At 36.5% G+C, this 25,889-nt stretch overlaps 1 protein-coding gene across 1 annotated transcript; it reads left to right on the forward strand.

The window, feature by feature from the left end:
• The first annotated feature begins 281 nt into the window (after positions 1–281).
• On the forward strand, positions 282–25,623 carry LOC113120902 (synapse differentiation-inducing gene protein 1-like). The gene is made up of 4 exons (XM_026291034.1): positions 282–1,178; positions 6,944–7,526; positions 20,313–20,450; positions 23,549–25,623. The coding sequence occupies exons 2-4, from the start codon at positions 7,062–7,064 to the stop codon at positions 23,705–23,707; spliced, it is 762 nt and encodes a 253-aa protein (XP_026146819.1). The 5' UTR covers positions 282–1,178; positions 6,944–7,061; the 3' UTR covers positions 23,708–25,623.
• Positions 25,624–25,889: the final 266 nt, after the last annotated feature.

The raw sequence follows: 25,889 nt of genomic DNA on the forward strand, positions 1-25,889 counted from the left end.
ATATTAAAATCGTTACTGTTGGTATGTATGGTAGATATGCCTTTAATATGGTTAACTGCTGTACTATTTATTTAGTCATATATTCTTGTGCTAATGAAACAAAGATGTATTTATTTAATATATATATATATATAGCTAATATATGTCATCATCAATAAAATGTCATCTTATCCAAAATGTTAATCTACATATCTAATCTATGTATAAAAATTATTCTCTATTAAAAAATACTTTACACACTATGTTCACGAGTGACAAGGCTCCCTTTTCATAGAATGACTCAATCATGTCCCTTCCTCCTAAAGGGTTACAGTATGTCCATCTACACGCCTTTTCCATGGACATCTAACTCCTGAAAAAAAATTGCTCTAATATTTATCGTCAACATTCCCAGCGGAGCTTCCCTCACAAGATGTGAAATCAATACGCTTTATAACCCCAAGATCTTCGACCCACGCAAACCTGCAGTATTGTGTTTTATATCGTCTAAAGGAGAGTCAACGGAAACCCATCGACGCGCGCAGGACACACGGTACACATATTTCGCGTCTTGTTTGGAGGGACGCACAACGGAAAGTCCGTTCACCCCGTCACTGACAGCATTTCCACCTTGTTCTCTCAGAACGAAACATAGCCTCCTGAAATATATGGAACGGGAATTTACAGCTTTGCGCAGCAATATCCTGACTAATGTGACTTGATGAATTACTACAGTAAAATAGAGGAGCAAGAGATATATTTTTTGTGGTTTTAAATCTTCTGACAAGAAAGTTCGCGCGGTCCTGAACAGCTCAACTGAAAGATGCGCGCGGACTCGTACTACTATGAGGTTTGGTGTACAGTACGACTCTTTTAAAGCTTTACCGTGTTACTGTCAGTGATTTCACTTTTCGCTTTTCAGACTATTGCCTCTATTTAGTAAAGGCGGATATCTGTTGCTCGAGAACTGCTACAAGCATTAACGTTTAGCAGGTTGCTCATTGTTTCGGCGCTCGTGTTCATCTTTAGAAATCAGAGGTAGCTGTTGTTGTTTACCGAGTTTACCGGCGCCTCACGGGCTTCTGCAATGCGAGGCTCGGATTCAAACCGTTTGACATCTCTTTGGAAAGCCAGTCGACTGTCAAATTGTAACTGAATCAAATCGAATGAGCCGGACAACTGGATTGCTGAGTCGCGAGGTAAGACATGGACATTTCCAAATATAAGACTGAAAAAAAGTGTCATAAATATGGGCGCTTATATTAAAACTGTCTCCTGGAATTAACAGATATTCTCAGTATATCGTAAATACCCATATGAATTAGGCTACTGCTATGAGGAGATATAGCCTACTGTAGCCTACAAATGTCTAAATTAGAAGCAAACCTAGGCGAGAGTGTTGCCTATTACAGCTTGAATACTTATAAAGTAGATTTTGATGCTTTTTTATGCACTCTTGAATTAAAAGTTGTACACTTTACATTTGTTTACAGATACATCATGTGCTTCTACTTATTTTATGTTGGCTAATTATCGTTATTGTAAGCATTATTGATATGACTAAATCGATTTATCGTTTTATGCACAATATTTCTGTCACAATATTTCTGCCAGTTCAAAAGTACTGTTACCTACTCTGTGTAGTACAATACATTGTCCAGTACAGTTCACAAGGAACATCCAGATTTATTATGCAAACACACACATACACACACACACACACACACACACATTTGTTTTTGTGAAAAGTGGGGACATCCCATTGGCGTAATGGTTTTATACTGTACAAACTGTAAATTCTATGTTCCTACACCTAACTAACTTTGTGCATTTTTACTTTCTCAAAAAGAAAAAAAGAAAAAATTCATTCTGTATGGTTTATAAGTGTTTTGAAAAATGGGGACAGGGGTTATGTCCTCATAAGTCACCCTCTCCTTGTAATGTGTCATACCCATGTCATTATACAGAGTTGTGTCCTGATATGTCACAAAAACACGCCCGCCCACACACACACATTCATATATGCATGCTTTGCTAGATGATTTTGAGTATGTGTGTAGATAGATAGATTCATGTTTGTGTATTACTCATTATAGTTATTATTATTTTTTTATCATGGATCATTCAGTTCTCATTCTCTGCTAGTTAAAGGGTAATGGTGTATAAGGTACTGCTAAAGATGTTCTGTAATTATTCACTTTCGTCAGTAGGATAGGCAATTGAAAAAGCAATTGTTCTCTCATCTTCCTGCTCTGATTTTCCCTTCATCCACTAGGTGCATGAGTCATGAGCCAGGTTGTATGGCTATGAGTGAAACAACATCAACAGATAATTACAAATATGCAAATTAAATTAACACTAGAGTACAAATAGCCTCTTAGTATTACAAGTCCACGTTGCTTCATTCTTCCGCCCCTCTCTTGTACCAGCTTTTTGCAGGGGGAGATTAAAGTGCATACATGAGTAGCAAAAGTTTCCATTATCCATTTTACCCGACACATTAACACTGCTAAAGTGTTTTCAGCCTCTATCCTATTAGAATTCAGAAGGGCCGAGACTCATAAGGCTTAATTGACTAAGACACTGTCAAGGGATTTGATTGCACCTCAGCACAAGGAGGAAGGTGCTATAATCAATGAAGAATGAAAGCATGTTGCACCTTTCTTGGTTTAGGATGCCTAATCATAAATCACAAATTTAAGTTGCTTTGAAACTATTTCTCTGCAATGGACAGATTAAGAGTCACTGCACCCATATGTATTAGTCTTACTTGTATGAAAATGAAAATATTTGCACATCCATACAAATTACTGAGAAAACCTCCTGTGTTGTGACCCTTTTCATTAGTGACTTTTATAATCCAGTTTAACCCTATTCAAGATAAAAATAGAAGAGCTGAGAAATCTGTGCATGGTCTTTTTTTTAACTAATTATTTGCTGGTTTTAATAGATAAAAGGTCTGTTTCTTTATATTGGTCTGTCACATTGTGACAGTGAAACTGTGTGGGCTGACTGGATTCTAATAGGGTTATTTAACAATGGTCATTTCAGTTTTACTTTTTGTTGGATAAACAGCCCTTTTTTTCTATCAAACTGTTTATTTCTTCCTGTACGGATGCTGTTCAGACTCTCATTCTCACCTGACCTTCACAAAGGATATTTTCACACTTAACAGGTGTTTCTAGAGATGCAAATCTATAGCTGCACACACACACACACACACACACACACACACACACACACACACACACACACACACCACAGTCATAATGAATAGCTAAATAGTGGTTGCCATGATCACCATTTTAAAATGATGTTTTCAGTTTGAATGTTTCCGGGAAGGACTTTAATATTTAATCTTTACAAATTCTTAATAAGATTCCATACAAAACACATTCATGAAGCTAAAAAAGAAATTAGAAATGAAATGCACAGGTTTATTGTGAATCTTACCGGGTCTTTAAAATGATTTGAAGGACTCTCTGACTCAATTCAGTACAAGACACTTATTATTTATCATTTAAAAGACACTTATTTATCATTCGAAAGACACTTTTTTTTATCTTAAGCTGAATTGCTTCAGTCTAAATGATAAAATGAATCATAGGCAATTCTATTTTTCAAAAGTTTCAACAGAGCAATTCTGACAGATTATAGCTGCCTACATACTTTTGCTTGTTCAACTGAAACTAGAAATAACTACAACATCAACTACAATAATATTGTCATGTAAAATTATGTAAAGATGCACAAAATTTAAATGCTAGCTGTATTCAATAATACCATAAAATAAAACGCAGAATTCTGGTTCTCTGCAAAGTGTATTACATTTAATTTAGTGTTAAATTCAATTAAAACAAATGGACATTCATTACCAGTTGCTTTCAACTGAAGGAAATATGTTGTTTCACATTCACAAGAGAGTGTGGAAGTGTATTGCGTAGTAATGAAAAAAAAAAATGTTGAAATTAAAATTCCACAATGATTTTTCCACCAATGAACGCATCCTGTACAACCAATTCTAAAACTATAGCTGTAAACACCAGCCTCTCATCTACAAACAACAGCTTATGCTAGCATGTTTCATAGGTTAAGGCCTGTCTCCCTTTGAAAAGAAATGCTTTAAGGCCATGTGAAATTTCACATTTCCTAGATCCCAATGGCAGTTAGAACCTAGGGGATTTTTTTTCTGTTTTCAGTTGCCAGGGCGGTGCAGACTACAAACATAGAGTAGCAGAAATGGAAATTAGGTCTGCTGTGACATGCTAATGCAGCTCCTACTGGCATACATGCAGAGTTCGGGCAAATTTAGCATGGCCTGATTTTAATAACGAAAAACAACACTAAATAATGCCATCAAATGATTAATGGCAAAAAGTAAAATAATTAATTGCATTTGAATTTAGTAAGCAAAGACACCATACATTATAAAAACATAATTTAAACTAATTTAAATGATTTTAGATTATTAGAATATGTAAAAGCTGTGGCTGTCGTTTTTAACCATCTCATTTCTTTTTGACATTATACAACGCAATTGCTTCAGTCTTGCATAACAAGACAGCCCATGCACACACTATTCATTCTATACTAGTAGTGTCTTTTACCAGAAACAGACCTTGCTTTATTAAGGCAGGATGAGAAATGATGACTAGAATGGGAGAGGAAGCCAATGGATGTGAGGAATGGATCTGCAGCAGCCACTTTGTTGAAGATGCAGGTCGAAGCGGTCCAGGAATCAATGCAGCGAGAGAAAGAGAGAAAGAGAGAGCGTTAGAGAGAGACTGACATTCAAACTGGGAAGGCTCCTAGAATAATTAATCATCAATCTATTCCCTAATTCATAATTTGATCTCTAGAGACTAGAGACTCTTTTCATTAGTTAGCTCTGATGGTGTAGTATTATTGCACTGGGAGACTGTGCTCAGTAGATGCTGACTGTGTTGAAATGTGTATTGAGAATTGGGGGAGCTCAAACAATCCGTGAAGCATGAAGTCAGCATTCCTTGATACACGATCCAACATTTGACAATCCACAGAGGCATTGGCACAATCAAATCAAAAGCTCTGAAATAATCAGCTTTCTATCTGATTGTGTTGCTATTTTAAATCACAGATTAATGAGGAGAAGGTATGAGAGGGCACACCAACCACTGCATCCACATGCTTTTTCCTCCAATCACAAGAGAGTTTTGAAAGGATTTAGATCTCAGTACAATTGATGTGCTTAGTTAAAGAGCATCATAAACCTGCAACACTATTTAACTTTACATCAGTCACATATTAAAGATACTGATACATATTAGTCTGAGGCTCAGACGGCACAACTACAGCCCACCCAGACCTTCGAACGTACACTGCACACAAAACTGGAGAGCAGGTTTTTAATCTGGAAAGAGCTAATCTGATTGGCTGATTTTAAACCACTTGCCAGGGTAAGGGCTCACTTTTTTTAAATCAGTCCATCTAGAAATCAAGCCTGTTTACTGTTTATTAGTGACATAAAATCTATTGAAATATAAAGAGTTTAGACAGTTAGTAGATTTCTGCGAGCAAAAAGTTTTCTATAAAATTGGATGATTCATTATTTGTTATTGCTGATAATGTGTTGATTCATCAATCCATTTCAGCTCAAATGTGTTTCATAATCATGAGCAGATGGTGGAAACACTGCCTCATCTTGAATATAGTCACAGGAAGCTAGAATGCACCACAGCTCACACGCTGCATGTCATGACACAAACATGCACTAAAATATGACAAAAAAAGAAAACATAGTTTGTGCATTGCTGTAGCTCAGACAGTATGGTACTATGGATTTGATTCCTGGGGAATGCATGGTAAATTGTACATATTCAATGCATCGTAAGTTGTTTTAGGTAAAAGCATCTGGCATATGCTTAAATGTAAATGATTGATAATGGACTCAATGCACAACAACTGCCTTCATATTTCTGCTAAAATCTCAGTGCTACATAAGTTTAGAATTCTTTCATAGCAAACTGTGGTAGCATACTGTGGATTTTATCATATTTCTAATAACTAATTACATTACATATATTATTATTAATTATAACATTTTATTGACAGTCAAATAAAAAGCATAATGGATTTTTTTCTGAGATGTCTGAAATAATTTAGTACTTTCAATAAGAGTGAAATCTACTCAAATTGTGTACTATTGCCTCTGTGTTTTCTGTACAGTCATTCACGAGATTGATGTCCTATTATTACTTTTTCATACCAGTCTATTATTGCAAAATAAATAATGTCAGACACAAAAGACCATCATATGAAATCGACATAAAAAGCGAAAAGAGATCATAAAATGACAAATAAAATCTACACTGTGTACCAGACATTCCATTAAGACAAAGGACTGCCTGTGCAGGACTAACTACATATTTCCCCTTCAATTCAATTCTGGATTTCCAGTTAGGTATTTAAGATGGGTCATTGTGCATGATGGGGTTTGCCTTTGTAACAAAGTTGTCTACTTTACCTTCATGGTATATGAACTCTCAGGAATGCCATTCAGCGAATTATCAGTGAGTGTCATGGGGCAGCAGAATTAAGTTAACTGATATCTGACTGGTCTGATAACCATATTTTTTTAGCTGAGCAGAGAGCAATGGGACATGATGGTTTTTGAATGCGAATGAAACAGCGGGAAACCAGAAAGAAAAGCACTCTCTCCCCAGACTGACATGTACTCAACTACTCTTTTGCAAAGCCCCTCAATCTGCATTATTTATGTCACAGTCCCTAATAAGAGTCTTTGCAGATCAACTGTAGCCTAAGCCATTCTTTGTGCCACAGACATCGATGTGTTAACTGCATGGCTGCCTTCCCATTGCCCAGCACCTGTCTATCCTGGCAGTTTGGTCTTATTAAACTTTCCTCTGCATGTGCTCAATAGTCCATGTCTTTCCCTCACTTCTCTCTCCTCTTACTCCTCCTACAGCTCACGGCCTATTGAACACATTAGCACCTGTCACATCAGTCCAGCCAAGGTCATCGCTCCTTCTCTTCATTCTCCATCCGACTGTTAAACACTAAGTCCGGCACTCTGCTCTTTTACAATGGAGAGCCTAAGTGAGCTTCAGAACCCTCTTTTGGATAAGAACAGCAAACACATGGTGATGGCCGATTATGGCTATGGAGGCGATTTCCACAGCAACCAGTATCAGGAGAACATTATAAACTACTTTGTGACTGGTGGAGGAGGTGGCGGCGGAGGCGGGGTTGCAGTCACAGGAGGAAATGGCAAGGCTAAAGCCCAGCTACTGGATGCCACCTCGCTTCACTTGGCGGTGGAGGCCTTTTACAAGCCTAACTTCATCCTTTACAAGGACGACGTGAGCGGCAAGGGCAAGGATTGCAAAAACGAGTGCTGCGAGACCACCTTCATGGAGAAGAAAGACAAGGACGTAGTGGTGGAGACCCCCAGTACGGAGGACCCACAGGCGAAACTGCTGGACGAAAATGAGGTGAAAATCCAGACGGTGTCTTATGAAGTGGAGGAAGAGGAATACGTGGAGTACGAGGTAAGCATTCTTTGAAGCCGAACTTGTGTTGTTTTGTACGGCTGGATTAATTCATCAGGTCCTTGACAGGTGGCCTTAAAGCATCGCAGCTCAATTCTCCCGGGGAACACCAGCTTCTAGTTATAGCCTGCTCTACAATATAAGACCATATTTGGAAAGGCTTCAAATTTCAAAAGCCTGACCTCCAAAGGTTTAATTTTCTAGTTGGGGTTTGAAACTGCTTTAGAGCATCACTTTATGCTCTAGCTACATCCGCTGGCTCTATTGGATCATGTGTGACAACTATCCTTTCAATTTCTCGGCAGATAGGCAAGAGCTAATAAGAGGGGTTGGGCAATGTTCAGTGCTGCTGATGGGATGTAATGGTGCTAGATGGGGGTCCGTCACCCTTGAAGCTCAGTGAGAGGAATATGTATTCAGGTCATGTCCAGGATTCAGAGCCTTTCGGAGTCTCACAATGGATGTAGTTCCATGCTGAGCAGCTCCGGCGCTCGCTGGGGTGGTCTGATGATATTAAAGACATTCTCTGCATGTGGGGATCAGGACCTTGGCAGCCTTGTGGTATATCTTCATGATATGTGGCATGTTTTACAGTATATTACAAAACATGCAAGCAAATTAACACCTATGTAATATTTAGGATGACCTATTGTCAGAAAATGCGATTCAGTGGTGCATAACGAACCTTTCTATTCTTATTACCTTAGAATGAGAAATTTCTGTCTACATACACGACGGGTCCCCTTACATGGAAGACACTATTTTGCACCACCATGTTTTTACAGTTGCCCTAAAAGGACAAACTGCTCTACAGAGCCCATTTTGTCACTCTGTTGCTCTTGCGAATAAAACACTGACAGATTGATTAACAAAAAGTAACAACAATGTTCGTCGGCCACTGTAGCTTTTCTGTGTGCAGTTTGCAACCTCATTGCGAGATGCCGCTAAAATATACACACTGCACCTTTAATAATAATAATAATAATAATAATAATAAAAGCATATAATGTGAACAGAACCATAATGAACAACTAAAATGATTAGTTTTTAAATGTTACAAGTCCATTTAGCCATTCACTTGTAGCAATTGTTTTGTTTAATTTAAATCTCATTTATCAGTTATCATCCTTAAAATTAAAATAAATGTTGACAGCTTTCCACAGATCACAGCTTGTGGTATAGTGGGCAATTTAAAGACAACTAGGGATTCTATATAAATTTTTTTGCCCATTATTAAATTATTAAATAAATATAAAAATAGAAAGTGTGCAATTAAATATCAAGTATCGGCCAATACCAGTCAAAAAACAGTGTTTACTGCAAAATTATACAGATTTTCCCAAAAATCGGGCACAGATGTGTATGAAAATAAACAAGTCACCAGATTCCATCTGGGGCTGAGTTATGTCAAATAAAAGTCATTTCAGTGAGCAAGTGTGAGATCAGAACGATTCATCTGAATGGCTAATGATTCATCAGGTTCACACAGTGACTTTACATCTCATAATAGCATATTCATGAGCATCCTTTGAGAGATATTTCTACAGTGCATTAGTAATATCCCTGTGACATTGAGCCTTGTTTTTCTTCATTTGTATTCTATAGCTTTAAGATCCCTCTGTTCTTCCTCTGTGGCAATGATAAAGTGAACTCGGGAGTTTGCCTCTAGAGACACCTCTGTTATTCCCATTCTTGTTCTTTATTCTGAGTGTTGTGAAATAGATCTTGTGTGTAACAGAAAAGTGTGAACTGTGCCTTAGTTGTCTTCACTCTTGGAAAGCGCACACACACATCTGTCAGAGCTTCTTGTTTGAGGAGGGATTGACAGCAGATCTCATTTGGACGATTTCCTCTAGTGGAAAAGAGCCACTAATGGTCCTAGTGTTTTTGTGTAGCAGTAACAGGATGTTCCGAAATCAGTATTTTACTTTCTTAAACCCCAATTTGATGCCTTTAAAGCCAATTTAGTTTCTTCGCCTCAGATTTAATCATAGAAAGAATGCACTGAGGACAAATTATCCAGTAAGTATTAAATAAGAACTTATCACATTGCCTTGAATATGGAAGTGTCGAAATGGCTAAATTGCATTTTTTAAAAGATTCTCATCAGTGCATATTAACTTAAGAACCCTGAATGAGCCTCCTTTAAATGAAAAGATGACGATGATTATGTTGATGGATGGTTCATGCTCATTATCCCTGTTGTTTTTAAAAGCTGAACTTAAATGGTGGAGGAATCTTTATCTAGGCTATATGCAATCTTTGGCAAATCTCAAAATTAATATCCATTTTTCAATCTGTGCATTACATGTTAGGATGTCAAAATTCACTTTTTATATGTAAATGTAGGAGCCATGTATAATCTGCTCTGTCTGTTGTTTAAAAAAAAAGGTGTTTCACCACTATAGACTGTTATAATAGTTTTATTTTTACTTAGAAAAAAGCATATGGAATTGTAATATCCATCCATTTATAGATTATTGGCTGCATCATGATAATAATTATAATTTTATCAGTGTTGGACACTTTATGCAATTAATACAACTATGGATACACCAAAATTAAAATAATCTAAAACTACTGAGACACATGCTGTGACCAACAGAAAGCTGTGATGAGAAATGTCATTCAACATATAATAGAAATACAGATAGATGGATATTAAAATTATTTCTAACACTAGGCAATGATTATTTTAATTTTATATATAAAAAAATAATTAAAATTAAGAAAACTTAACCTAAAATTGAATTTGGGCAATCATAAAAGTGAATTTGGGCATCACAGTATGATAATAGATATTTGATTGGAAATCTGCTAAAGATTCCTTTCAACAGTGTTTTTAACGTCGAGATTGTGTTGGATTAGGGATATACTGGTATCTAATTTTCATGCTGCGATTAATTGCTAATGCTTTTATCATGGTATACGGTATTATCACAATTGAAATTTAGTTGCAAAAAAAGTGTTGTCATAATACAGTATAACAGATTTAATAACTTTTTTCTTAGAACAAAAATAATAATAATTTTTTTGTGAAATGCTTTATTGTATTTAAATGTTCAAAGTTAAACATTTTATACAGATTAAATTTAAGTGCAAAAGAATAAAGACCAATACATATTACTTTGCAATGAGATCTCATTAACCTTAGTTAATGCATTAACATCAACAATGAGCAATAGCTATATTTGTTTCAGAAGTTATTACTCTTTAAAAAAAAAAAAAAAAAAAAACTCTTAGAATATGTTAGCTTATAAAAATAAAAAAAAGTCACAGTTGCAACTTATGATTTTAACTGAGTTATTAAATATTGGAACTACCTAAGATTTCTGAATGTTTAGAATAATTTTTTTAATTGCAGTTTATGTTAACTAATGTCAACTAATGAAGCCCTAATGTAAAGTGTGACTGAAAAATAAATAATCAAAACACTTTCAAACAATATCTAGGTCATGTTGTATTCCTGATTAAAATAAAAAGGTTTGAAAATAAATAGCCTACATGATAGGTGGTGCCAACCAACAATGGATTTTTCCTTAGATATGTATCTCATACTGTATATGGTCTGCTGCTCAATATACAGCTTTAAATTAAGATACACCAGAAACACAAATCTCTTTAATGCTGTCAAGAATATCCCATAATATATAATATATAACAGTTAGCATAAAGCTACACTTGAAAATATATTTAATTAATGATGTATTTGTTTAAAAGTCACTTTAAACCATTATCGACTGCTTGTAATAACTTCCGATTGTGATCTATAGTTGCTTTTGATTATAATAGGCGGGCTTTGTATGTTCGTTGAAAGTCCTCAATTCAGTCTTTTGAGCTTTTATCGCCACTGCGTCGACCTTTTGTGCAACAGCAGTTGCTCTGGCCCACATGATGTATTGCTCAAATATTATTGGACGTCCCGTGTTTTCACTTGCGAAAATATTCGTTGGACTGGTAAAAAAAAATAAAAAATCATCCGCATTTGGTGCAGCAAGTCATCACGTCCGATATTCGTGTGTGGAAAGGCCTTAAGAGTGCACACGCGTCTTTGATGTAGCATAATTTTTATCTGTATTTTGATGTGCCCACAATAACAATATCATCGTGATATATCGCACTTGATATACAAGTCAAGTCACCTTTATTTATATTGCGCTTTTAACAATATAGATTGTGACAAAGCAACTGAGCAGCATTTAATGGGAAAATAGTACGTCAATAAAGCAAAAAGGCAGTTCATCATTGAATTCAATTATATCATCATCCAATGATGTTTTTATTAATAAGATTCGGGAGGAGCACGTCAAATACTTCGCCTAATCGACATAGGTGGACCATAATCAAGTAATCAATCCCATAGTATAAATATCGCTGACTTAACTCTATCCATTGACGGTTTATCAGCATCCCTCCTCCACCCCATCTCCTCACTTTGAGTCCACTTTATAAATAGACGGGGAAGGGGGGGTACTCTAGATTCATACATACTGGATCCGGGTGACTGCAGTGTCCCTCTGATCTGGATACAGACTGGATCTGGTGGCTATGGTAAGAGAGAAACAGACTAATATTAACATAGATGCCATTCTTCTAATGATGTAACAAGTACACTGGGTGTTATGGGAAGTGTTCCCAGGTTCCAGATTTCTCTAATTAATGCAGCCTAAAAATCCTTTAACGGATTTGAATATTAGAAATGTGTTAAATGTGTAAGCCTGGTTAAAGAGCTGGCTCTTTAATCTAGATTTAAACGGACAGAGTGTGTCTGCCTCTCATACAATGTTAGGTAGGTTATTCCAGAGTTTGGGAGCTAAGTAGGAAAAAGATCTGCCACTCACAGTTGATTCTGATATTCTAGGTATTATCAAATTGCCAGAGTTTTGAGAACACTGCGGACATAGAGGACTATAGTGCAATAACTGCTCATTCCAATACTGAGGTGCTAAACCATGCAGGGCTTTATAAGTAATAAGCAAGATTTTAAAATCAATGTTAATTTTAACATGTTTATGTTGGATGACAGTAAAACGAATTTAAATGTAAACTGCATAAAATGGGGATACGGATATCAGTCCATAACCCATATAGTATGAGCCTTACTGTGAAAATACCTTGTAACCTATCATAAACTATCATTAAGTATATGTTTTTAATATGATCAGTTATAGATACCCTAAAGCTGGTTTGCTAATGATCTAACATCTGGAGTCCCTTTGATGATTGGCAATCAATAGCACTGAACTTTCCAGTCAATATCATCATTAGTTTCTTTTGTCATCCATTTGATAACATCTGCCTTCGCACACCATCTGTGTTAATGTGCCGTCAAATGAATAATTGTTTTTCAGTTGTTAGTGCAGTCATTATACTTGGACAAAGTTTTTAGAGTATGTGCATGTGTACAATTGGTCAAACTTTATTTAAATGAGAGGAACTACTGATTAAACATCCCAAAAAAAAAAGTTTCTCTCTTAAATGTTATTCCTTGTAGAAAACAGAAATGATACTTTTCTGAGGGCTGTTTCTGTCACAGTTGTAAAGATGTTTGAATTGCACTTATTAGGCATAGAAAACATTTTCTCTGATGATGACTGTTTAGTTGAAAACATTTGCTCTGATGACTGACTGTGAAAATGCAGAAAAGGCTGCACTGGGTTTTCTGTGTACAGTTGTCTACTGTCAAACTGTCTTCATTTCTCTCTTTCTGCCTTGCAAACAAACTCTCACAGTTGAAATGTGGCCTCACAAATATGTCCTTTCTGACAGAAAGAAAGACTAAGGAATAAGTTCTTTAACTTCTAATCATATTCCCCTGAAGCTTTGCTGCACCAGCAGTTTCCAGGGTCCCTTATGCCAGTCTCGAGGTGAATTTGAGGCCCATGTCAAAACATCAGCTGCTTATGTAGTTCTATAGCTCCTGAAAGACATGGGATATAAAGCAACCTGCAGGGAGCAAGCTAAAATCAAAAGGCTAAAATTTCTTTGCAAATATAATTTGGAAAACATCATAATGTAAATATCAGCTGTAAGATTTTCAGATTTAGCTGGGTATCAGTAAAAAAAAAAAAAAAAAAAAAAAAAATCAATCATCATTAAAATCAGGCTTTTTACATAAAACATTTATGAATAAAGCATATTTTTAATCCAGTGGGTTGAAAAGAACAAAACTGTCGCTTTCTGATTAACTTGCTCTAAATATCATGAAGAAAAATGTTATTTGCTGCAGTATAGGAGAAGGCACTGCATATAATATTTTTTGTATACAATAAATTTCAGGCTTCAGAGCGCGTAGACTAAATCTTATTTTCAGGGCCTGCTGTTTAGGAACACAATTCTTGGAGTTAATTATTATAATGAAGCACTTTGACTACGAGACTTTGCTTTAGCATTTTATATTGACAAAACTAACTTTTCAGATGCTGTGAAATGATATCGGTCTGTTGTTTGGTCCAGTTTTATTCTGTCCCTTCACAAAGTCATGTCTTTTTGATGCACATTAAGGAATTTATTCAGTAAATGTGTTTCCATTGTGTTTCCTTACTGGATAAGAAATGTATCCTTTTTAAGTTGAGTGCACGATTTGTGCATTTTTCGATTTTATGCGCATCTTGGCGTTTCCATCCAGCGTTTTTTATGCGATATCCCAAAATGCGCTTGAAAATAGGGGTATAGAAACCCAGCTATTGAACGACTAATGGTGATTCTCTGACACTCCTCTGTAGTCTAAATGAAAAGCGCTGGCACCAGGCAATTAATTAGTCTTTAAATTATTAAGACCCACAAAACTCTGTCAACACTAACCCATTCTTAATCTCATTACTGCTTCATTGTGGGCGAGAGGGTACGCTGAGTTCCCAGGTGATCAAAGGCTATTTACACAGACTGAAGATAAATGAGCTTGCTGTGTATTCCACCGAAATTTAATTTATCATAACTGTTGATAGATAGGGTAGCAAGAGTAAACACTGCAAAACATATTACTGTACTAATGTATCAGTGGCAAATATCAATTACAAGGGTTTATGCCGGGCTTTTGTATTGAGCCCAAGTGCCAATAAATTGCTACTACAGCCTTGAGCTTTTCTTTAAGCCTCTATCAACAAGCATTTGCCATCAAACATCAGGTAAATCAGTGGATCCTGGAAGAGAGAAGTAATGCATTTGGAAATATGGTTTGGAAAATATATGGCAAATAATTATTATTCTTTTCTCTGCATGTCAGAGATTGAGAATCCCACTGTGGTCCCTGAACACAGGTCATGCCATATGTAAGTGTGGTGGGGTCTATAAATCAGCCGGGCTTATTAACAGCTCACTAAGTCAGTATTTTTTATTTGTCTGGCATGCGCTAGACGTTTATCAACCCCTCGATGAATTATATCCTCATGACCTGCTGCTGAAATGCTGCCAGCACCTGGCATGACACAACTTAACTACTCCCTACCACGAGCCAACTGTTTATAATCTGTGAACAGTCCCATTAAAAATGTATGCGGTTGTTTTCAGCGACGCCATGACACCTGCCGGGACAGTGACCTCCAATGACATCGCTGATGCAGTAACTTGTCCCTTTGTTGGGAAATAATTGCCTCAGAGAGCTTTTCACCTGACAGCTCTTTTATTCCATAGCCCACGTCTTCCCACTCCCTCCCCCAACACCTTTCCATCAGTTTACCGGTTGCTGTTTAGATCGCCTCATTCACTTTCCATCCTCAACATCAATTTCCATTTGTGCGGCTCTCCCTACAGACTGCTCGAAGTCAGACAGATGTGAATGGAGACTGCGGCAAAAGAAGAATTCATAAAATCTATGTTTGTGCAGTTTGGAATAAAACTGCACGAGTTGCGGTTTGCTTTATGAAATGGCAAAGACCAAGCCTGAACTAATTTCAGTTTAGTCTCATGTCCTCAAAAGGTCTGGTCCTCATTGCACCTTATTGTGGCCAAGAACTCTCTATGTGGACACAAGTCTGCCTGCATTCAGAAAGCAATACAGAGTGTTCAGTTTTGTTCATGGATATCCAGTTCATTTGAAACCTCAAACAAAAATCTGATGCCATTAGCCTTGAAAACCTTGGCAAAAACAAGAGTTCTTTATCAAAAGTGCTCGTTACATAAACCCGCTAGCTTCTGAACACAACTTCAGCGGACTTATTGAAAACAATAATTGGGCAGCGCTCTGACATAACAGCCACAAACAACAATTATCTATATGTCCAAGGGCTTTGGAATCAGAATGGATACAGATGTTGCTGATGATTTGAAAAAGTAAAATTAATGCTATATGGTTTCGCAAATGTAGAGGTTTTCTTTAGTTATAGTGTCCCCTGGCATTGGAAAATAACTGGTTTATATCTTTAAAATGATTTTTACATGAAAAAAGGGTTTTTACATGATATGAATCAAATTAAAAACATTTATCATAAAATAAATAAAATAGAAACAAGTTACATTAAAATCTTAATGAATAAATTATAAAAGAATAACCCATACAAAAACAATAGGTTTCCTGCACCTTTATACTATAGACCTCAACACACACCCAGCAAATCAGATCAAAAGTGTGGATTCCAGTCAGAGCTTGGCATTTTTGTGTGCAATATGCATCAGATGGTCAGTGATGAGGCGATGGGAGGTCTGGGACATGCCATCTGAGGGTAATTTCAGTTTGACATGAAACAATATTACTCCTATTACATTGCGATGAAAACGTGTCAAACGGAGTAACTGGAATTTGGATAGATTTGATTAATCAGCTAATTACAAATTTGTATGGATTAAATTTTCTCTGTGCCAAAGGAGGGCACTCATCCACAGCCCTCACACATGACACGCACATAAGTTTGAAAGCGTTGACATCGATCACCTTGAAAACGAGATGAAGTTCTATTAGATGAGCACTGGATCGCAAAAGAACAGAAAAGACAGAAACGGGGAGAAGGACAGGGCTCATCGTGCTCATGCTGGGGGCGGCATTTTGGTAACATAAATTACACGCTTTCCTTCCTGTGCCTCCTGCCACCCTGAAAGGATAAAACCATCCATTAATCTGTCATTACCTGTCAGGAAACTGGCAGGCAGTGACAGCATCTGCCGTCAACCCCCACCCACCCTCTTTCAGGAGAGGCACCTGAGAGGTAGAAGGTGGGCTTATCAGGGGCCAGGCTGTGGGACATTGGCTCAGGGGCTTAACCATTTGACACCGCTGCCAGATTACTCACATTCAGGTTAGATCACTAATAACACAATGCACAATTTTTTTATGCCTTGCAGCTGAAAGCAGAGATGATGAGATTGTTTTTGGCTTATCTGTTTTTATTCCACTTTTTGGATAGTTCATTGCATTAGGCATGCAGGATACAGATAAACAAGCCAAAAAAAAGTGTGTTGTCATTTGATTAATCTGGTCATGCACATTGCTGTACGGTTATCAAATGTATAGACTTCCAATTAGTGCATGGGTTATCAGAACTCACACCATGTTTACCTGGCATAACTTTCTATAATATGTCACCAATAGTAAGATATCATAGTTAAAACTAAATACCCCAATTCAAACACACCTAAACCACACCTAATGACTTCTGTTTTAAATTCGGAACTTTCGATTCATCAAAGAATCCTGAAAAACAGTGTTTCACAGTTTCTGCAAAATTAAAAACAAGCGTTTTCAACTTTGATTATAATTTGTAAGAAGAAGAATTGTTTCTAAGAACTAGATCAGCATTTTAGAATCATTTCCGAAGGATATTGTGACAGAAGACTGGCTGCTTAAAATTCAGCTGACATAACAGGAAAAAAAATACATTCAAAAATATTAAAATAGTTGCTCTAAACTAATTTTACTATATTATTAATCAAATAAATGCAGCATATATATATAGCACTCGTCAGAAATGTAGCACGCCTTTCCATAATTGCAAGCTTCTTCTTTCAAAATAAATTTAAAGACCGTTAATAATGTCCTTATTTGTACACACATAATTTGTACACACACACACACACACAAACACACACACACACACACACACACACACACACACACACACACACACACACACACACACACATATATATATATATATATATATATATATATATATATACACACAAACTATTTCTTCCTTTTTTTTTTCTTTTTTTTTTGGGTAAGAGTAAGAAGCTCTTGTTCCAGAACATCGTGCCTTTCATTCTAACATAAGGAAACATTTCTGGAATCTGCATCTGTTTATGTATTTCAGAGGGGACATTAATTCATTTAAACTGCAGATAGAGATGTATAAATAGGCCAAATATTTTGTTTTAAACATAAAAAGTTGAATACTGACATTTGAAATAATTTAAAACATGGGAAAAATAAATAGTCGAAATGTGAAATTAAAACCACCAGTAGGTGACAGCAATTGAATGTTAATGAATTCAACCAATTCATTCAAACAGCTGATTCATTCAAAACCAAAGCATTTGACTGTTTTAATGCGTGAATTACTGAATAATTTATTCAACCGATTCGTTCAAAAGCTGATTCATTCAATAAGTAAACACTGTATATTGCTCAGAGACGCAAAACAGTGCTGTGATCTTTGTTTGGAACTATTGTCGTTAGCATAATTGAGCAAAAACCAGCAATATTATGTTTTTATAAAATATAACTTATATAAAATTACTCTTTCTGTGATATAGATTAAGTTAACTAGGCCTACATTAAAATATAGAAATATAAAAAGCATACAGAAGCATTTTTGCCGTCTACAATTTAAAATGCCTGGAATATTGAGTTGTAATAGACTAATAAATCGATGTGTGTGCACTCTGTGTGTGATTTGGTGATATAGCCTACTTGATAACGTCAGATTGCACATCATTACAACAACACTTAGCATATTATCACAGACGATGCTGTATCGCACACCTGACGTGACTTGAGTGGAACTTGAAATAATCTGCGGTTGTGTGCGGCGCGCACTTGTTTGCACATGAGCAAAGGTGTTTTTTTTAGGAGTCTAATTTGCAAACGCCAGACCACTGATTCATCAAACCTGCTTTCCTGCAGTCTGTATTTTGTAATAAGTAACGAATATACTTATTGGAAATGTATCGTCGTAAAAGTAATATAATTAGGAAATGTAGTGGAGTAATAATAAAAGTTGGCTGAAATATAGAAAGTCAAGTAAAGTACAGATACTCCCAAAAAATACTTAAGTAATGTAACAAAGTATTTTTACTTTACATTACACCACTGCCTTTCGTCACTATCATGTCAATTGCTGCAGAGATGATCTATAGTTTCAGAAAGTATACCACATCCTCCAAAACCTAGCACTCAAAACCAACCCACAACAAAAGGAGTTGCACGGTGCAAATTGCTTTCAGCACTGATTTGGTTGGTGCTTTTGCAGAGTTAAGTGATAATGCCACTATTTTGCAAAGTGAACTATGCATATAAACAATGCTATCAACTGGCACAGTTCATTCGAAAGTTCCCCCACATTGTTTCACTTTAAAGAACTAAACTGCTCATCCACAGAACACAGCAGACTGACTAACAAATGCCTAATGAAATATTTATATCCTCTTATGTAATGTCAAGGTTTGGTTATAAGCAGTGAGAAAAAGTGTAGGTGTGACGATACGTTATATGGTCTGATATTTGTCAGATATCTTTAGTATAAATGACAAGGAAATGTCCGTTTCTGAAGCCAAAAAACAAACCAGTATTTTGGCTTTTGCAAAGAAATGTACCAGACTATACAGCAGAAAACATGACAATATCCATGTGCACAAGCCACTTCACCCCCTCCTTATGGAGAAATCCAATCTAACGTCTCATGTTATTTAATAGAGAGGTAGGCCTATTATTTTCACAGATAAAACCCCAGTGACAGAGCTATCCTTCACCACTGATGATTGCAGCTTATTGCTGTGAATCAGTACAGAAATATTTTCCTAACAGCTTTCCTCTTGGCACACTCTTCACGTGGATGCTGTATTTTTAGTTACACAATTGAATCACAAGAATCAAAGGAGAGAACTGACAAACAATCAAAACTTCAGAAAAAAGTTGTGGAAATTCTGCTCCGATTCAAAGCAAGCTTTGTGAACAACGTGTAGGTTAATTAATGTTGATTATCACATAAAAAATAATTGTGATAATTTGTGATAAAATAAAAAGAAAGGACAAAGAAAAATGGAAAGGAAAAAAGTAATGAAATCTGGGCCAGCAAAGTACTAGGGGGATTCAGAAGACAATTTTATATATTTTTTATTATTATGCATTTTATTTTTCATATATTTTTTTGTACACTAGGCCTGAAAGGCTTAGGGGTACGTTTTTTTTAAAGAGATATATTTTTTTGTATTTGGCGAAATTAATAACAAAAAAAAAAAAAAAAACACTGTTTCCAGAAAAAGGAAATTTAGACGCAAAACACTTTTTATAATTTATAATAATAATACATTTCCTGAGCAGCAAATCAGCATATTAGAATGATTTCTGAAGGATCATTTGACACTGAAGACTGGAGTAATAGCTGCTGACAATTCAGCTTTGCCATCACAGCAATAAATATATTAAAAAGAAAACAGCTATTTAAAATTATAATATTTCAAATTTTAACTGTTTTTAGTGTATTTTCGATTTCTTGGAAATCATTTTTATTCAAAAAACATTAAAAGACCTTACTCTGCATTAACAATAATCCTGTAATCCAGACTATAAATACATGACTTGAAAAAAAGTGACCAAACTGACATAATTTGACTGAAACTTCTCTCTCCTTACAGACGGATTGCTCCAGCGACAGTGAGAGCGAGGACAACTTCATCGTCATCCCTCCTCGCGATCACCTGGGCCTCGCTATCTTCTCCATGCTCTGTTGCTTTTGGCCTCTGGGCATTGCTGCTTTCTACTTTTCTCAGGGGGTAAGTGCAGAGCCCACCAACCAAATCCACAGCCTAACCATTAAGCCTGCTGAGAATCTGCTATAAACACAAGAGACAGACAAGATGAATTCTTCAACACTTTTCATCTGTGCCCTGCAAACAAGCCTGTAATCTCATGAGAGAAAGAGTTTGTGATCTCTTTCAGCTCCCTCTAATAATACAGAACAGGTGCCTCATTATAATACCCATCATACGAACAAGCAGCTCTCCTTTGTGTGACTGTAAAATAATCATGCACTTCTCTAAAACAAATAGTGTAAACATGAATCCACAGATCAGATTGGTGTGACGAGCACAGGCCATGTTTTCAGCTCCATTTTCACATTCAAAGCAATAGATATCTATTTTTCTACTATGGAATGAGCCGTTTTATTCTTATCTGTAATTTAGTCTGTGGCAGACACGGGCAGAGTGAATTATTTTGTCAGGAGCTAAGTGAATTCTCCCAGAGTAATTATAATGATGGTGGTGTTGTTCAGCGAAGGTTCTCCAGAATGCAACTTCAGTGTGTGTGTGTGTGTGAGGAGGATGGAAATGAGATCTGCTGAAAATGTGAATGTTTTTGACCCGTCTCCTGGCTAGGAATATTCCTCCGAGAACATCCTGAACGGATTTTCTCACTTTCCCCGCGGCACAGGGTTGAATGTTCATGAGGAATGTCGCCAACCATTTGCCTCCAACTCCTCCTTCCTCTCAGCATCCACCTCTGTCTCACTCCTACTGAATGAGAAAGTGACTTTGTCTTCATTTTCTAACTAATTAAGCTCTTGGAATTGTATAGAAATTTAAGGATGTTGATATAAACATCAGTATTAGTTCTACAAAAGGCCATTACACATACAGTAGATGTAGAATGCAGGGCGAACTTATCTGGATAGTTTTCAGTTTTTTGATTATATTCGATCACAAAGTTAATTTAATCCTAAATGGCTGAAAGTGGCGATTTTAAAAGGTAAAATGAGCCATCATTCTGTTTAGAACTTAGAATAGAATTTAGAAGCACCGATATAACAACTGCATAGAAATCAATGCGATAGATGGATGAATGGAATGGATTTTAACATGGCAACTTAGTTGGCGTACCAGCCCTGGCGTGTCCAAACAACCGATTATTGACTGCTACAAAATGTAGGAGTGAAAATCAATAATGATTTCCCTGGACTACAGGGTCAGATGCAGTGACAAAGAGAGCAAGACGCCTCCGACAGTGGCAGCAGACGTGTGTGACTGGCAACTCTTTCCACTTTTCTCATGAGGATACTAAAATGGACAGCAGATTCCAAAGGGTTGTGACATAATCACACAAAGCGACTGTTGAAAGCATGTTTGCTTGTTTATAAGTAGCAGACACCATGCTGTAGGGAAATAATACAACGTTGTGCATAATAGAGTGGGTTTAGTTATCTGCACGTTCTACAAGAATTCACCCCATTAAATTCATGCAGCCCTTGAGCCATGTTCTTGGTAAATGAGCATCATAGTAGAACTTAATTATTAATTTGAACAGGGAAATGGATTGATTAAACTATTACATGGGGCTCCATAGGCCTCGCTTTTAAAGAAATTAAGGCAGTGTGATGTTCTCTTTTTAAGCCTAATAGCTCTCAGCACAGTGTACTTCCAGCATGGGGTTAAATGGAAACAGTAAACATTATATAAGGCCATTCATTGGCATTTCAAGTAACATGTCATTTATTTCAAACGCACGGGGGGGTAATAGTACAAGGCTGAGTGTTTTACTCTACAAGACAACTGTTTTGCTATTTACCGAGAGAATTGCAACAGCTGCATCATAAGCGAAAATTTTATTTTCTTCTGATCTCTGTATCACATTTGGCTCATCCCTCCTGACACCAATGTTTATAACAAGAAAGAAACAATGCGAGAAGTTAGTTGCTGACAAACACAACGTCTGTGCAATGCCGGCTACCGCTTTCCCTCGCTTCTCTGCTGCATCACTGATCATGACGGAAACCTCAAAGGTGTTTTTTTTTAAGGAAATTTCACAAGGTGAACGCAGCAGGGACAAAGCAAATGACAATTATAACAAAAACATAAATATCAAGTGTTCCCAAAAGTAAAAAAAACTAAGATCTTTAAAGAAATAAGTACATAAACAGTACAACTGCCTAGACGTGAATTGAGTGTATTTACTGAAGCTGTACCCAACTTTATTATAAAGGATATTTGTTCAGTTTGCAAGTTGGCCATCATAAGTCAAATATTTCTGAACAATGCTCACTCATCTAGGTTAGTTTTTTTTATTTTATTTTTTTTTATTCTCTTTTAATACAACCCAGATTTCGAAACAATAATAATAACAACATTCATTTTAGTGTTTGTTTTGTTGCTAGGGTGGTTGTTTTCTACATTTTAGTGGATTTTAAAATGAAAATCTTTCAATTTTCAACATTTTCTAAAGCCAAAAATAGCTAAAAGACTAAACACTTTTTACACAATTAAAAGGTATATAAGGGTCTCTTTTATTCCTCATTTACATTCTGAGGTGTTATTCTAAATAGATGTAGTCTAAACCCTGAAAAGGCAAATCTGTATCAGTTCTTTGTTTCATCTACAAAAGTGCAACTGAAGAAGAACAACATTTAAACAAAAAAATTAAAAATCCATGTCATATTAAGCATGACTTTTTTTATGGCCTTATATTTTTGAAAAGTGAACAGAAAACATTTGAATACTTTTTAAGGGTCTACAGACAACCTGCTTGCTGACTGGGTCCAGAATTTTGCTTTATTTTCTGTTCTAGATCTGTTCAGCCCATCAGAAATGTGGCCATTCACATTGCTTCCTAAAAGGCTGCTTTAATGTTTATGTTCAAAAAGGTACTTTTCTTTGTGACACTCCCTTTCAAGGTGGGTCGAATGGATTTTTAAAATGTCGTAAAAGCATATGATGTTTGTCTCGGCGCTGTGCGTTAGAACATTTCCGATATTCCATTCAGCCCTTAGCATCATCAAGGAAGCGCTATATAGTTCAATGCAATTTACCCTTGAATGGAAAACAGGTCAATGTATCCTTTGATCTTGCTTCTGTCTCACCACTCCCTTTCTTTGTTCCAGACCAGCAAAGCCGTAACCAAGGGAGACTTCCCATTGGCTAGCATCGCATCTAGACGAGCCTTGTTCCTAGCCGCTCTCTCCATCACCATTGGAACGGGGGTCTACGTAGGCGTAGTGGTGGCCCTCATTGCATATCTGTCCAAACCAGGCCACATTTAGCACAGCCAGAGAAGGACTACAGAACTCCACGATACTACACAACCACCTCTGAACGTCTTTTTCTAAATGTCTCATTCTCATCCCTCCCCGTGGACTGCCTGTCCGCCCAAATCAGAGAAAGGGATGAACCAGAAGAGGATGAACCAGAAGAACTGGGGACTATAAATATATAATGTAAGCTTCACCTTGTGTCACACCACACTGACTAAAACTTAACTAAGTCTGAGAGCAGTTCAGGTGAAGAATATATACTACCGACAAATAAGCAATCCAATTAACCAAACCCAAAGGGAAGCTATTCCAAAGGACACATGTAAGGATCAAAAGGGAGTAAGTGCCCTTGGATTTGTTTTTCCCTTTCCAACTGTGCTTCGTTCCGAACCTTAAAGAGAATTCAAGCCGTTCTCCGTTTCTCTCTCTCATTACTTACTTACTCCGTTAAACCCTGTATATGCGTGTGGCCCAATTAAACCAGCACTGCTGAATATACCAACTGCAGTCTGTGAGTGCCATTAAAAAGGACAGAAAGTTGTCCAAAATAACACCGCTTTGTATGTTATATAAGCGAATGCTCATGATCGCGATATGGAACTTCAGGACAAGAAATAAAATATCAAAGACAATGCAGTCCACATATATGAATTGAAATTCTTCTGTGAAATTCAGCACCATTTATACACACAACATGTATGTCGTTTCCACTTGTTTAGGGCTGTGCTTTGTGTAGTAAATTCTTTGTATTTTGTTTTGTCCGAAAGTCCAAATCTTCGTTTTGACCCAACATAGGCTGCAAGAGTTATCATGGTAGAAGAAAAAAAATAACAAGGAAAACAATTGTTTATTTTATATCTGTAAGGATTTGCTTGCGTTTAACCGATTCTCTTTTACTCCCAGATGTCTGAACTGAATAGAAATGACCGTACACGTGGATGGTATGGCGATGTGTCCTTTCTCTCCCCAAATGCATCACTTAATGTCTCTTCTGATTTAAAAGAAATCTTGAGAGTTCGCAAAACTCAAGACAGATGATTAAAAAATGTACTATATACTTTCCTCAAATCCTAAGATGGATGTTTGAACAAAAAGGCAGGTTTTGTTTTCAGGTGAAAGGGACTGAGATTGAATCTATTAATAATGTATTGGATGTCTCGAAGCTCGCAGGCATGAGAACGAACACACGGGGGATGTTGAGTTAAAGGTCGACTAGTCTATTTCAACAACAATGGAGACTGAATCTGGTGTAGTCATCCGCATAAGAACTTCAAAAACATGAAAACTATGGGTTCTCTGGTGGCTAAATAGTGATTTGGGGCTTGACTTGAATTCCTATGGTACAGACCTCAGTTGGAAGCTGGTAGAATTGAAAATGGCCACATTTAGCTTCCCATGGTGATTTGAAATACCCAATAGCAGTGAATACCCTGATTATACACAAGGTCTTTAAGGGCATTAAGTTCACAAAACATAGTATAAAATTCTTAATTTTTTGAAATTTTATTGTAAGTAACCACTTAAAAGCAAGGCTAAACTCTAAAGGTTATGCTTTACCATCTTCATGTAAAATTGTAAGTACAACTGAGCAACAGTAAGGAACAAGCTGTACTTGGACTTCTGTTGTGGGAGTTAAGTAACTTCCGCCTGGAGTTAAGTATCGTTATTGCTATTATTATACTGCTGAATTATATCAATGTGTAAAAAGCGTAACCTGGACACTGCAATAAAAATTGTAAACGGATACATCTGATTAAAAATACATGATCTCAAATAAGAGTCAACAGATCAGGGAAAAATGTCTACAGGAGGACAGGTTTCTATTGGTGCAGTGCTTTTGTTAAGGTTAACCAGTCCCTCCAGAAAAACCCAGATTTTTTTTGTGATTGTTGCGGGCAAAAATCCTTGATTTTGCGGCACGTTTTCTTAAAAAATGTGATGGAATATGTGGGATATTTTTGCAATTTTATGCGATGAAATTGCGTGAACTTGCTAAAACTGCGGTTTGATGAAAAAGATAAAAAAAAGGTGATTCCCCCTACACCTTTTTCTCACTAGGCTACTACCTTAATGTAAAGAGTAATTTCTTATTACTTCCTATGATAAGCGAGCATACTAAATTACAGAATATTTAAGTTGCAATCTCTTACTGCAACGTAAATTATTTTACATACTACTAATATAATTACAA

Source organism: Carassius auratus, chromosome 20 (assembly GCF_003368295.1).
Source record: "Carassius auratus strain Wakin chromosome 20, ASM336829v1, whole genome shotgun sequence".
NCBI classification, from domain to species: domain Eukaryota; kingdom Metazoa; phylum Chordata; class Actinopteri; order Cypriniformes; family Cyprinidae; genus Carassius; species Carassius auratus.

Excerpts from the sequence above, each read along its gene's own strand:
- LOC113120902 (XM_026291034.1), top strand. The coding sequence starts at position 7,062 with ATGGAGAGCCTAAGTGAGCTTCAGAACCCTCTTTTGGATAAGAACAGC. Across the intron at positions 7,527-20,312 it reads AGGAATACGTGGAGTACGAG|ACGGATTGCTCCAGCGACAG; the intron begins GTAAGCATTCTT and ends CTCTCCTTACAG. Across the intron at positions 20,451-23,548 it reads CTTTCTACTTTTCTCAGGGG|ACCAGCAAAGCCGTAACCAA; the intron begins GTAAGTGCAGAG and ends TCTTTGTTCCAG.